The sequence below is a fragment of the Aptenodytes patagonicus genome, chromosome 17 (assembly GCF_965638725.1).
Source record: "Aptenodytes patagonicus chromosome 17, bAptPat1.pri.cur, whole genome shotgun sequence".
Taxonomy (NCBI): Eukaryota; Metazoa; Chordata; class Aves; order Sphenisciformes; family Spheniscidae; genus Aptenodytes; species Aptenodytes patagonicus.
Window position 1 is genome coordinate 1,756,220 of NC_134965.1, and position 13,946 is coordinate 1,770,165.

General features: G+C 44.5%; 1 protein-coding gene across 1 annotated transcript in view; it reads right to left on the reverse strand.

Annotated features, from left to right (window-relative positions):
• The window catches only part of GALNT17 (polypeptide N-acetylgalactosaminyltransferase 17), a 226,719-nt gene that overhangs the window by 122,254 nt on the left and 90,519 nt on the right, over nt 1–13,946 (reverse strand). The window contains exons 4-5 of the mRNA XM_076354461.1: nt 13,494–13,668; nt 10,553–10,750 (exon numbers count right to left, since the gene is read on the reverse strand). Coding sequence (XP_076210576.1) covers nt 10,553–10,750; nt 13,494–13,668 — 373 coding nt within the window. The remainder of the gene's footprint in view (nt 1–10,552; nt 10,751–13,493; nt 13,669–13,946) is intronic.

Consider the following 13,946-nt stretch of genomic DNA (forward strand, 5'->3'; position numbering starts at 1 on the left):
GCAGGTAGAGCAGCCTCTCCATCCACAGCGCAAAGCCAGACACCAGGCTGTCTCTACACGCAGTCATTCAGAGGCGCTGATGAGAGCTGCATCCTGGAGCCTCCAAAAACAGCAACTAAAACATGTTTGAATGTGTTTCCACTTACATATGAATGCAAAAAGTCACTGGCAACAATATTGTCTGCCAGTCCCCAACCTGTTCTTTGAAGGAGTCCCATGCTCCTGAAGACCAGGAGGCAGGGAGATGGGTGCACCCGTGTGTATGAGGGTGGGAGATCACCACCCTGGAGTGCCCCAGTACCATTCCTCCAGGAACCCAACAGCCAGCCTCTTGTCAAAGCCTGAAACACTTCTTCATTCCAGCCTGTGACGCTCAGTTTGAAGTTTGAGCTTCTCTGATATGTCACTTCCCGTGACAAATGATGGGGCCGTGGGGACTGTGTTCTGGAGACGAACTGTCTCTTTCAAAGCCTGGTGTTCAGCAGTGATTCTTCCATCCGTAGGATGTGCGTGCATGGCCCACTGTGGAGAACAGCAGTGCAAGCCTGCACCTAACTAACAGCGCTCTCAAAGCTACTGCTTGATCCGGGCATGAATTGACTGTAAAACAAATCCTCCCAGGAAAGTTCTGTCTTCAGAGTAAGCGGTGATTGACTGGAGAGAGCTGGCAGCCAGGACATCTATCACGCGTGCCAGGCCTTCCGCAGAGTCACTCCTCTCTGCTGCCACCAAATTACACCCTACCTACAGCTACGCTCTGCCACCTTATCCACTCCCTCTTACTCTCTAGGTGACTTTTACCTTATCAGATGTCCTTCCACATCACCAAGGTCCTCAAGATCCCAAGACATTCATTTCTGGAGCTGCTGGTCCACACCAGGCCGCTAGCCTGTACCCACTCTTAGACATGCCACAGCCAAGGCAGCAGGCAGGGGTCTGCTGCCCCGTGCAAGGAGGTTTGTGGTCTGGATCCTATCCCATTGCAAAGTAAAAAGCCACCACACAGATTAACTGGCAATGTTTAGCTCCAACTTCCCTGAGAAGCTCTAAGAAATCAAACTGAAATGCCAGAATTCTAAAATACTCAAAGAGGTAAATTTTCAGAAAACCACGTACAGACAGGCTCAGCAGGGACCTAAGCAAGTAACAGCAGCAAAACCATTACGAACTCACAAAACTGACCTTCCCCAGCTTTTTCCACTTGCAGATTTCCAAACCTGCACGTTTGCGCTGGAAACCCGGGATGAAGAGAGGCGGCTACGGCTGGCCAGGCTTGCCAGTGCGGAGACCAGGCACTTGCAACTGCCACAGATGGCCGAAGCGAGCATGCCGAGACACCACCGCAGCCTTCCGCTCCATGCCTGCCAAGCCCAGGTTTAATGGACATCCCCCAAGACACGTTTTGCCCATTGAACATGCGATGTGCAAGCCTGCTGCTCGCACCCATGTGTACATGCTTTACAAGCACCATGAAAGCATTTAGAGATTTAACTTCGAGAAGATTTAATTTAGACTATCCAACACAGAGCAGCAAGTCGGTGCTCTGGGCAGGGAGAGAGCAGGATAGTTTATAAAAGCCTCCCGTGCTCCCAAGCAGAGGCAGCTGGGAGCTCCCAAGGCATCAAACACTTATTGCTTCAACCAATGGATATAATAATAAGGATCTATTTTCCTTTTAATTTAAGCTATACCTATTTATGCACCACTGACTGAAAAGGACAGTGAATTAAAGTGCACATGAAAGAAAATCATAGCCCTCAGCACTTGCTCTCAAACATCCTTTTAAGTCTGTTTGATGAAGGGCTGCTATATTTTGCCACCGAGCGCAATCAGCTCGATTATCACTTCTTTGTTTTGAATACCCACCTCCAAAGTCATTAAATACTTGCTTCTTAGTGAGAATAGATTGGTTTTGGCCAATAAATCACTTAAATGCCATCCGCCAAAGAAAAAAGAAATTCAAAGCGCCAAATTCCCCCAACTCCTTTTTGCATATTTTCCCCTCGGTTTTGGATTTATAGAGAAAAGACGTTTGTATAATCCATCAACGGCAGCTTTCTCCTAGGGGAAGTGTGAACAGACCACAGAAAAGGCTCCATTTGGCTTTGACTTGCAAAACCACTTCACGGACTACTTTGAAACAATTCAGTCAGCGGGATATGAGCTCCGTATACTAGTGTTGCCCCAGATTGTTTTGTTTTTATTCATAAGATTATTTTGGTGAAAACAGGCTGACTGAAGCTTAATTTTACTAGCAATTGTTAAATAATTCAATACCCATCTTTTCTGTCTCTTTAATGCCTCTGAAAAATCAAAACCCTTCACAAATTAAAGGCCAAATCCTGTTTACTCTTTCCTTTTCTAAAGCAACTTTGACATCAAAAAAGGCTGTTTTTGTGACTTGGGCTCAGATTAAAAGTTCTGTCAGTGTATTTATTTTTTTTTTTTTTAAAATCAGGAGCATGTTTTTTTTTTCTTTTTAATCTTTAATTTTTAAAATACTTCTCTTATGTAAAGCTTTCAAAATATAAAGGCAAATGCTTCCAGTATAGCCAGCTTTCTTTCTGTATGGAAATGAATTGTATTAGCATTTTATACCAATAACCTATGATGCCCTTCAGGAAGGAGGATTTGCTCCCTGCACCCTCAGTTCCGCTCCTGAAGGGACAAGCCCGCAAGCTAACTGTCCCTCGCCCAGTTTTAAAGGCTCTTCAGGAAGAACCCCTACTGATTTGGTGCTTGAAGAAGGACTTGAATCTTTACCTGCAATATATCTTCAGTTTAGACAAAGAGCGGTGGTTTCAATGAAAACAAGCCCTGACTCGAGGCTGTGAAGGGCTCCTGGCGCAAAGGGAGTTAAATCTGCAGTTAAAACTGGCCTGAAGGCTCGGGACTCAAGAGATGGGTCTCCTCCATCCCAGGAGAGATACAGCCTTCTCTGGGGCAGCTATTTAATACTGCACCCAAATCTCAGTCCATGCTCCAAAATGGTCTACCTAAAAAGTGCACAGATGCTGCCTTTTCAAGGTCACTTGACCAAACCGGCCAAGCTTGAGCCCATTCGGGTCCGTCTGTTGTGTCCGTACAATGACACACTGGTGTCTATGATGACAGCCTTGGCCACGATGCTCAGAAGCTGCAGAAACATTGATCCTTCCCTCCAGACGCTTTTCTCTAATTTACAGAAAAATCACAGAGCTTGTAGGGTCCACTCCCAAACCCTGGTGTTTGGCGGGAATCTTGCCATGTTTCAGTGAGGTTTGGATCAACCTCAGCTTCTGGATGAAGCCAACATTTGCAATCCCAAGGACAGTCTTATGAAAATAAAAAGATCTTCTGAAACAAGACGCAGCACTAACATACATGGAGATAGCTGGTCATCACATAGGCTACTGCTAACCAGATACATATGCTTAAATCTCAGGTGCACCCTCAGCAGAGGCTTTATAGTCTTTCAGGCAGCGACATAAATCTGTTCATCTTGTAAAACCTGACACTATTACAAATTATTAGACACCCTTCTTTTACGCTTTGCACTAAATTATGTATCATTAAAAATGACCAGATGAAGAATTAATTGTAAAAAGGCATGACACCAGCAATCTGAGCTTTGAAACGTCCACAGCTCACGGCAGGTATCTCACACCACAGGGAATCTCTGTGAAGTTTAAGATCTTAAAATTAGCACACCAGTGAGTGAAAGTCACTTTGTACGGTGAGTTGGGGTTCACTTCTCCCCAATACCTTTAAAAGAAAAATCAGGGAAGTCAATTAAATGCTTTTTTCCCCTCTGCGGCCTCAAATCATCACTAAAAACCTCATGGCTGAAAGGAAAACCCAAACTGAGAAAACTGAAAAGGTTCTTGTCAAAGTACTTTTGAAGCTGGTAAAGCATTTGATGGTTGTAATTTAATCTGGAGAATGGATGACAAAGTTTATTGAGGTTGTGATTCTGACCTAAACACTCCCTCTCCCAGAATCGGAGCCCAAAGAAGACTGCCCCAAATTAAACACTGACGAAAAAAATCCCTCCATTTCTTCTTCTGTTAGCTTATTTTCAAGTCTTCAGAGACCTCCATCCTGACCCATGCCAGCCAGGAGTGACCAGACCTTAAGTTTAAGAGCCACATACTTGGAAGAACGAGTCTCCAGCAACCATGCTAAGGACGGCTGGGGTTTGATTTATTCAGATGTTTACACGAGAAGATGCTTGTAGAAGCTTTCTTTCCAGAAGCACTAACAAAACCTTGCCTGTGGACGAACGTCCATGTTGTTCCCATGCTGGACTAAGGTCTGGTCCAATGTACTCTGAGGCCATGGGGATTTTTGCTGTAAACCTGACAGCAGGATGCTGACCCCCTGGACATGCAACTGCAGCGAGTATAGGACTTGGAGGAGAATCAGACTTCAAGGAACGGAAAGTATTTGGGTGGTCAGCACAGAGCTTTATTTTCCTTGAGCTGCTTATGAAAAGGGGCTTTAGAGACTGAGATGGATCGCCAGTACCATTATTTTATCCTTGTGTTTGATTTAAATTTTATATGAAGCCATTAAAGAGATCCGTAAGCGTTCTGCAGCTGTTGTGTCATTCACACACATCCGATCTCTCTAAGCAGACACCTGCACACAAGTATCTTCTCAGACATACCAGGTGAGGTTTCCAAATGCAAGCTATCATTTTCACCCCACATCTGGCTCCTATGGAAATCAGCTTTCCCCTTGAATTCCAAAGCAGCTACGCCAGAAGAGCGAGAACGTCTTACAACTGTCTTCATACATAAATGGGAATTTTCCTGCAGTCTATAGATGCTAGTTAAAGTCAGAAGGCACCAATTTTGGAAACATTCAGCATTTTGTATGAACAGTTTTCTAGGGAATTTGAGATTTTTCAAAACAAATAGAAACCCAGGAAATAATCCTTGAAATTCTACCCTTTCCTCACGTCACCTATCTTTAACAGTCTGCAACATCTCTGAGTTGCTGGATGCCTTCTGATAAACCGCCATGCTGAGTATTCAAATGTTGGTGAAAATATTCATAGTGGTTTAAGCAAGCCTGTCTAAACCTATCTATTGAGGTTTTGATGTGCTGCCGTAACATGCTAATCCCTGCAAAGGCGTGGATGCGCTACAAGAACAAGTTGTCCCAGACAAAGATCCACTTGCACCATTTTGCATGGCTGTAGAGGTTATTCCTGAGAGCTCTTTTACTCCTGTGGCTATTTCAAGGTTTGTGCATATCCTGTGTGGACAAAAGTTTCAGGCTATTAATGGTTGCCTGGAAGACGTCTCAGCAGTTAGACTAAAAGAGGAAAGAACACACCATTAATTTAATTAAAATAAAGGAAACGCCACGTTTTTGTGCTTTTGAAAGCCATCATGGGATGATGGCTGCTGGAAGCACTAAGGAAAAACAATAGCTAGTGGTTTCTGGAATTAAAAAAAAATATTAAAAAATATAATAATAATAATTAAAAAAAAAAATCACCACAAATCCCTATGGTCTTACTGCAAATGAAATGCACAGCAACCAGAGTGGAAGACCTCAACACCATTTCCAGTCTATGACTGAGGGAACAGTTTATACTAAACACCGCAAGCATTTCGTTAAGCAGCAGAATTAGGCACCTTCTCTCCACTCACGTGTCATATTCAATAACCTAAAACCCCTCTGTTTTTTTCCACCTCTGCATCATTTACACAACTAGGATGAGAGTTTGCTCTTTCATAAATACATTGCAAGAGCAAATCCATTAGCATTTGTGAAGCTGAGATAACAGGCAATTGGGTGGGTTAATTCAAATTATTTGCATCTTTAAAAAAATCCAAACCTAACAGCCTTTCTATTATTTTACAATCCTTAAGTCTCAAAACCGATTTCCTCCTCGCAGTGATCTTAATACTAATTAAATGAGCTTTTGTCTTCCAACACCAATAAAGATTAAGTACCACATAAAACAGCTGCAGCAAAGCCCCATCCAACGCGCAATTTAACCCGCTAGCTGGTTCCCAGCTGGCACCCCGCACACTGTGTGCTTAGAAAGAGGCTTCTTTGTCATATCTGAAGTCACCTGAGGACTTCTCCTTCAGCCCCAACACATTACAGGGGGTTGCTAACTAATGGAGCTATTCAGCAGTGCTTTTGCCTCTTGGACTCAACTGATCCACCCAGCCAAGTGTGGAAAATACAAAGATAAAGTCAGGAAATGCATTATATTCTAAATCATCTATCATTTGGGAACAGTGTGGTCACAGCACTGTCAATGGACTTGCCAAGCAGCAAAGATTCAAGTTTCTTTTCTCTCTGGTGGGATATGTGAACTACTGACAGTAGAAAAGCGCGAAGACCCCAATTTCCATGCTCAGGTAAGTGTCCCTCATCCTCAAGGCTGCTTAATATGCACTATCTGCTTGCTTGGCTTCTTGAAGAGACACAGATGCAAGAGTACATTTAATTGTTTTCCTGAATCAGACCCCTGGAGCCATCAATATCTCACACATGTAATTATAAATCATGAGTCTTGCAACTGAAGCGCAATCAGCACATCTAGCCATAAATCTTCCAGATATCAGCAATTTCTCCAAAGCTGCTTTTTGACAAAACCTGATGCAGCATGAACTAAAGTCAGGCAGAAGAAACCACCGGCGTTGAGGTTCGGCCCACCAGAGCTGCTGCAGCACACAGGCTCTGGACCGCAAAAAAAAAAAAAAAAAAAAAAGAAAGAAGGAGGAAAAAAAAAAAAATCACGCTCTGCCAGGTAGGAAATTAATCATTCCTGGAGACCACGAGAAGGCAGATCCCACTCTGAAATACCCCACATCCAGATCAGGTCAATCTGCAATTTCACAGCAGTTCCGAAGACCTTTTCTGGACTTCCCACAGGACACGGAAAGCATCAGCTTTCTTCCATTTTTTGTTGACACACAGGTTTTCTGGACTCTCAATAAACACTAATCAATGTGTATCATTAATAAACAAAGGACTGGCTACATGGCCTAGAGCAAAGTATGTCCAGATATGTAATGCAGGCATGTATTCATTTAGCACCATTTGAACTAGGAAATCAAAATATCTCTGTGAGAGCTCATGCTGATGAAGATCAGGATCTCTATGATGACCGGTTCAAATGTCACTTACTGTCTGCCTCTTCTGTGAGTACTAATTTAGACATGATACATTACACTGTAATCACAATTTTATCTTCTGGGCAGAAGTAGTCAGAGGAAGTCTGTAAGCCTGGCAAGGAAAGTCTAGCTGTGAAATGCATGCATAACTGAGTGCTAAGATTGAGAGTATCTTTGTGTACCAGGATTTTAAATGTTAATGGGGAAAAAAATACAAAAAGAAGAATCCAGGTATTACACTGGCATCCCTCCTAGGCATTACGAGAGACTATTTCTTGTAGGGAAATTATTGGATAAAGCACAAGCCTGGAGCCAGTTTGAGACTGGGCCATATTTTAGATGGATTTCATGCCATCATCTCTCCTGGATAATTATATCTTGTGAATTATCCATGAGAGAAAATTGCCTCCAAACGTATTCACACAGCTGACTGTCTCCAGTCTCCACTGCTGAGTATTTGGTAGGGGCTGACACACCAGGGCTCACAAGCACGCTGGAGGACCCCTCGCGGGCAGGGGAACTTCTCTTGGGGCTGCCATAATCACCACGTACCGAGAGAGTAAAACCAAAAAAAGGAATAAACTGCCTTACTTGACTCCCACTCTTTTATCCTAAAAAGTCTCTAAAAAACTAATGTACCTCTGTATACTATAATTTCAGAATTTCCTCTAACCCATACATAATTACAAGGAGCATTGCACTGGTACCCCTTTCATGCAAATATTGCCATAAAGTGCATAGTTTTCATAGCATTATATGACAAAAAAATAACTGTAGTCATTTATTTCTGGTTTGTATGTGGTTACACAACATAATGTAATGAGACGGTATTTTTCATTAGCTTTTTGTTGTGGACGCTACCCATTTATCTTTCTCATAATCCTTCCCCCAGTGCATGTTAACAATGTTATTTTAGTAAGTTGTTTATTTAACATCGCTGGGAGGCTACTGGGTCTGTTACAGAAGCCCTTTCCCAGAGCATGCTTTGGAGGCAATGCCCTTCCACCCTGGCTCCCTTTAACCCCCGAGCCCTGATTCCCACACACCATGGCCTCAAGCAGCGGCGTCCACATTACAGATGCCTTTAACAAAGTCAAAGCGGATGATCAGGATGTGCATCCTTGTTGCTGCCAGTCAAGTGTCTCCGTAAGCCTTCTCTGATCTCTAATTCATTGGTGGTTCAACTCGGCAATGCTCAAGAGCTGAGCAGGCAGAGCCTTGGTATTACAAGGCTGCAGATGCCGTGGGGCTCACAGGGCATGCCCGGCTCCTAGGTTGCCTCCAAAAAGGGATGCAACTGGTGCAGAAAGGTTGCAGGAACCCCAGAGCAGACTGATAAACCTCTCGCACCTCCCAGCTCCTCCTAAGCAGTAACTGTTTGCAATCTGCTTAAATGCAGAAATACGATGCTCAATATCCCATCCACATTTTAGCACCACCCATAGATATTTTTAAAGATAAAACAAGCACCAGAACAACCTAATATGACATTCTGCCCAACAGAAGACAACTCCCACAGCTAACCCTTCATTTCTACAGCAGTAGATCAGAAGTACATAAAACCTCCAGGCAGCACTCACTCGAAGGTTAGCAGTACCTGCTGGCTCACAATATTGAACCAAGGAAAAAACATGTGGTGGTAGAGCTGGAGATGTGTGTAAGTGTCCAGCATCGGTGTGACCCCATTTGCACTCCTGGTGGCTGCCTTTATAAACTGGTTCATATATAGGGAGCCTGGGGCAAAGCTACATCCTCAAAAGCCTCCATCCTCCTTGCATTAGGTACTCATCTCCCCACTCCTCCTCTTCACAGCCATCCAACCCTTCGGCTGCCCATAGCTCTCCTCCTCCTCCTCAGTCACTCGCTCTTCTTCCCTGTCTCTTTCCCTTCTCATCTCCCCTGCCATCAAACACCAACTTCCACAAAGAAGCCTGTCCCTCCCCATCTCTCTCTGCCACAGCTTGCCCTCCTTAACCATTCCCCTAAGCACAGTGAAACTGAAATTAAAACCACATTCTTAGAGGACAATAACAGAAGGTTATGCCATTCATTTAAATGTCGTATTTGGGTGGATCCAGTTTCCTCAGTGCACCTCGCCTGCCAGTTTTCGAATGACAGCAAGCTCCTGGGGTCGTGTCGCAGTCACAGGGGACATCCCGTATGCCAAAGCTTGCCTGTTTCTCCCAACTACAGCAGTTTAGCCTAATAAAAGAGGTTGCTCTTCCCTGCAACACTTTACTGACTTTTACATCCACTGGCCGAGAAAGGCTTATCCCAACAGAGGCTTATCATCCTCCAGAGGCACCAGTTTGGGAACCAGAGTCACGTGTCTGTAGGGACTGCCAGCACCACACTGCTCACACCTCACTTGCTAAGGCTTTTGAATTCCTCGTCTTTGCCTTCTGTATACCCCAGCTGTCCAGCCCCCCCTTTAACAAGTCCAGCAGCTTGCATTTGGTTAAAATAACTGTTTATTCCTCAAAGACTTGATTCCTGTCCAGAATAAACTGTCAATTCCTCCACTGATGACTGAATATGCTGTCTGGAACAAGGGAGCCCAAAGGAGTAAGAAGGCCTCTGTGTAAATGGGAATAGACCTAATTTCAGCTTCCAGGGATTATATCATTGACCAAAGCACAGATATTTTGGTTCAGAATTCAATCAGGTGTGGATTTGCACATATGCATCTGTTATACGCCTGAGGACAAGCCTTCTCTATATTAACCAAGTTAGGAGCAATATATCCTATTCACCTGGCCAGAAAACCACTCCTGATCATAGCATCACTTCTGGTATTTAGGGGCTGTCAAGGTAAATAATTGAACTTTGCACGCAGAGCAGCCCCAGTCTCCCACCCACACCGAGCAATTCCCTCCCCTCCTGCTTTTATTTTGTCCAAACGGGCTTGTCCCACACCTGAAGTCTGGAGGGGCTGGGGCAACATTTCAGAGCTGTCAACCATGTAAGCTGAAGTGTTAGAACAACGTAAGATACATTTTTACAAAGTTTGCCCTGAGAGGAGATGTACTTTTTATTCAAGAAAAAAAACAGTGCTGTATTTCATGAATTCATGCTCAGTTCATTACACAGGAGTAATCACCTCATTCCTTATGATTTGCAAAAACTTAACACTGTAATCAAGGTAAAGCGACTTTGTCATATGCAGTTAAACATAAGACTGTACAAATCCACACAGTTCCTATACTTCCCCAGTGTTTTTGCATATTGTTACCAAATAATACCCCATTCCAAATCCCTTCACCCTAGCAAAACCCTTCCTAGCTTGTGTTACAGCCTCTCTGAGCTGGTTTGTGTTATGATACTATATCCAATCCATCTAAGCTGGCTTCCTCACTTTATCTTTCCGCATTTTGCCTCATTGCACCTCGCTGACGGAGAGCAAGCGGCCCCTGGGCTCTGCAACGTACCTGATGGGCAGCGAGGGGTCTCCAGCATCCCACCAGTCCTTGGGGGGGCTGATGTACATGCACCACAGCTCCCAGCTGTACCCGTGGGCAGAGTTCTCGTAACGCTGCACCTCGAAGTTGTCCTGCTTGATGTTGTCTATGGAGGGAAGAATGACCCTTCTCCGATTTTCTTGAATTCGTGAAAGTACCGGCTCAGCCCTAAGTGGTTAAAAAAAAAAAGCTCAGGAAGAGACCATTAATTTCTACCATAATTTGCAAATGGACATTGTAGTTTTTGTACAGCTTGTGCACTTAAATGAGGGTAAGAAAACAGGCGTTCTTGTCCACATTATTCTGTTTACTGAATGGTGACTCCTCTCTGCTCCCATTCACAAGCGTCACATGTCCCATTCATGTCTTTAGAGAGCCACAGCAAAACCCAGCTTGAGGAGCCCAGAGACTGGCACGAGGCTCCTCACAAAGTCAGTGAGTGATCCCAGATTGCAACATGCCGGTCTCTGTCTCACCCTTCCACTCGCCCGTGCTTTTATCAGCACAGAAATTGCACAGAGAGGCAAAGCATTCACGCTGCCAAGTTTAAAAGGTTATTTCTGAAAGGCTTGCCAGGCTTTGTCAGCCACAAGGGAGATGCTGCAAGAGGCTTCAGTGCTTCGACTTGATGGGATTTCCCCACCCGGACACGTCCCTTGCATAGAGCTGCCATCAGAGCACAGGGGCCAGCCGCCAGGCATGGAGCTCAGATAGCTGCAGCCCTGGAGATTTGGGGAGTTTTAGCGCTCTCCTACACAACTGACTACACATATTCATGGACCAGCTGAAGCTATCAGCACAAGGAAAGGACTATTTCTACAAACTAAGGTGTTAAGCTGTGGAAATGAATTAAAGCCTCTGAAACGGGACCTTATCTTTTCTTGCAGAGCTAGTACACCATGTTTTCTCTGGTGTGCTGGTTTAAAAAAGCATTATTAAGTAATAATTCCATATTCTGAACTTTTTATTTTTAAAAATGCCACGTTTTTAAACTGAGCTTCCTGAAATCTTTACTCAGGTAGCAACGAAATGAGACGATACATTAATTAGGGGCCAGTTTTGCAGCATGGGCCGACTGTACAGCCAGGAGCAGCTCCGAGAAGGTGCTCCATGACCACCTGGAGACTCTTTCCATACAAGAACTATGGACCATCAAAAGAAACAGGCTCAAGATGGACAACAAGGAATTAGCTCTTTCCACAGTGGGTAGCTGCAGTGTGGAGCACCTTTGCCCAAGGATGCTGTGAATGCCTGAAGTTTACATGGGCTCAGTAGACAACAAGAAAAGACTCATGAGAAATGCAGTGAGGGTTGCTAAATACATAGAAGCTCTGTCTGCCTCACATCTGCAAATTGTTGGACTTTGGTAGCATACTCTGAAGGAATATCGTATGCGCTAGCCCTGCCCATATATGCTTTCCTAGGCTTCTGGCTATGGTTAGTGGCGTAACAGGAGGCTAGACAGGCCCTTGGTTTGCCACAACATAGCTGCTCTCACGTACTTCTGTTCCACCTGGATAGTTATCCTGTGTAAAGCTCCGATGTGCATCTGCAGGGTAACTGCGCACAGATTCCCATGTTGCCACGTGCGGCTGGACATCCTGCATGAAAACACAATCCACAGGCTGGGAAGCCTGGCTCGAAAACTTCCCTTCTGTTAAAGCAAGGCCATGAAGGATGTGTTTTGTTTAACCACGCTTTACCCAGTCCAAACTTCCCCCAAATCCAAAAAAACACGTCCCTGGACAGAACACAGTCAATTCTTGAAAGCAGGACTATCTGAAGGGTCTTTTTTTCCTTGGGACATAGGTTGAGGACTCTATAGCTACAAAATTCATCTCTGGGACATTCAAATGCATTCAGAGCCGGGGGGTGTGCTCAGCCTCACCTCTGCAGCCCAAGAGCCGCTGATCAACCTGGGCTCAGTCTGCCAACATAAGGAGTAACTTGCACTCTTGGTGCCTCCAGCAACAGCAGCGGGTACGTAACACCAGAGTGAGTCAAGCCCACGCTGCAGAAAAGCTCACTCTCTATCCCTAGAAAAGCTGTTTCAAGAGCTCAGTAAATGAGAGCTTCCTCCATATATCAGTAAAATCAGGTGTGAGGACTTAATGACCTGAAGACAGGAATGTTTAGCTGGGAATACAGATATCAACATAAGAAACGGCTCTTAAAGACACCCTTCAGCTGCGTTGTCATTACAAAGAATTCAGTAACTGCGCAGAACTGTTTGCAGCTGCTGAAGCATTTTTCTCGTGGATGTTACTCCGTGTTCAAATTAGATGCAAGTTAGCTTCTTCTACCTCCACTTTTCTAAACATGTACCATTTACTTTTTACAGTTGGTTGGGGGGGGGGGAATCACTCTCAGGCTCCTCTCATGATCTAGACTCAAACTTAAGGCACTTGAACTCAAATGTTTCGAATCTCTGAAAAAAATCCTTATGAAACACCTTTCACTGCTTCTGCATCTCTGCACTTATTCCTAGCTGCAGAAGAAACAAATCAATCTAAAACATCTAAGCCTTCTCCAGTGGGATCCAGCTGCAAAGGGCAAGGAAGCAAGAAACACCGTCTCTTTCAATCCCTTGCTGCCTGGGCTTTTTTAAACTTACAGAGATTACTCAGGGCTAAGGGAATGGGAAATCAACCTGAAAAATATAAACAAGGGACAGGGGGGTGTGCATGCATAAAAGGAGGGAATAGAAAACGATTACAGGAAACAAGGGCAAGGAAAGGTTTTCTTGTATCTTCCCATCATAGCTCATCGGTGGCCATTCAGTACAGGAGGAAGACAGGATTAGTAAAAGCCAGTGGACTTGTTTGTATACACATCCATACAAAACAATGGACTGTCCCCTGTTTAATGCATCGCACACACTGTAACTGAGACCTTGAGGTTGAGCACCTACCAGCCGGCAGTGAACTCCACATGAGCATCAAAAAATCCAGTGATCTGGCCAGTGGCAGCTTTCCAGCCTTCAATACGAGCTCGGATAAGGCCTTCCCTCTTCTGGTTGCGCACCACCTTCACAAGGCCTGGGTATCGTTTATTGACATATTCTTCTAGCGGCGCCTTCAGTTCCTCTAGAGAAGAAGTGCCAGAGAACCCATTGAAAAGGTGCAACAGTTTTCACCTAAAATAAACCCACTTTATTGATGGATATGAGCATAACTTACTGGAGCCACGTATCTCTGAACACCACTGGGAGGGATATGATCATTTAGGGTCAATCAATGCTGATTTGCAGAAGACCACCCGATGGTGGACTGACCACAGCCCTTACAAAAGAAATTTAAGGTTGCCAAAAACATTGCTGTTGGGTGACCAAGGAGCCCAAATGCAATCTTTAAAGGCAAAGGGC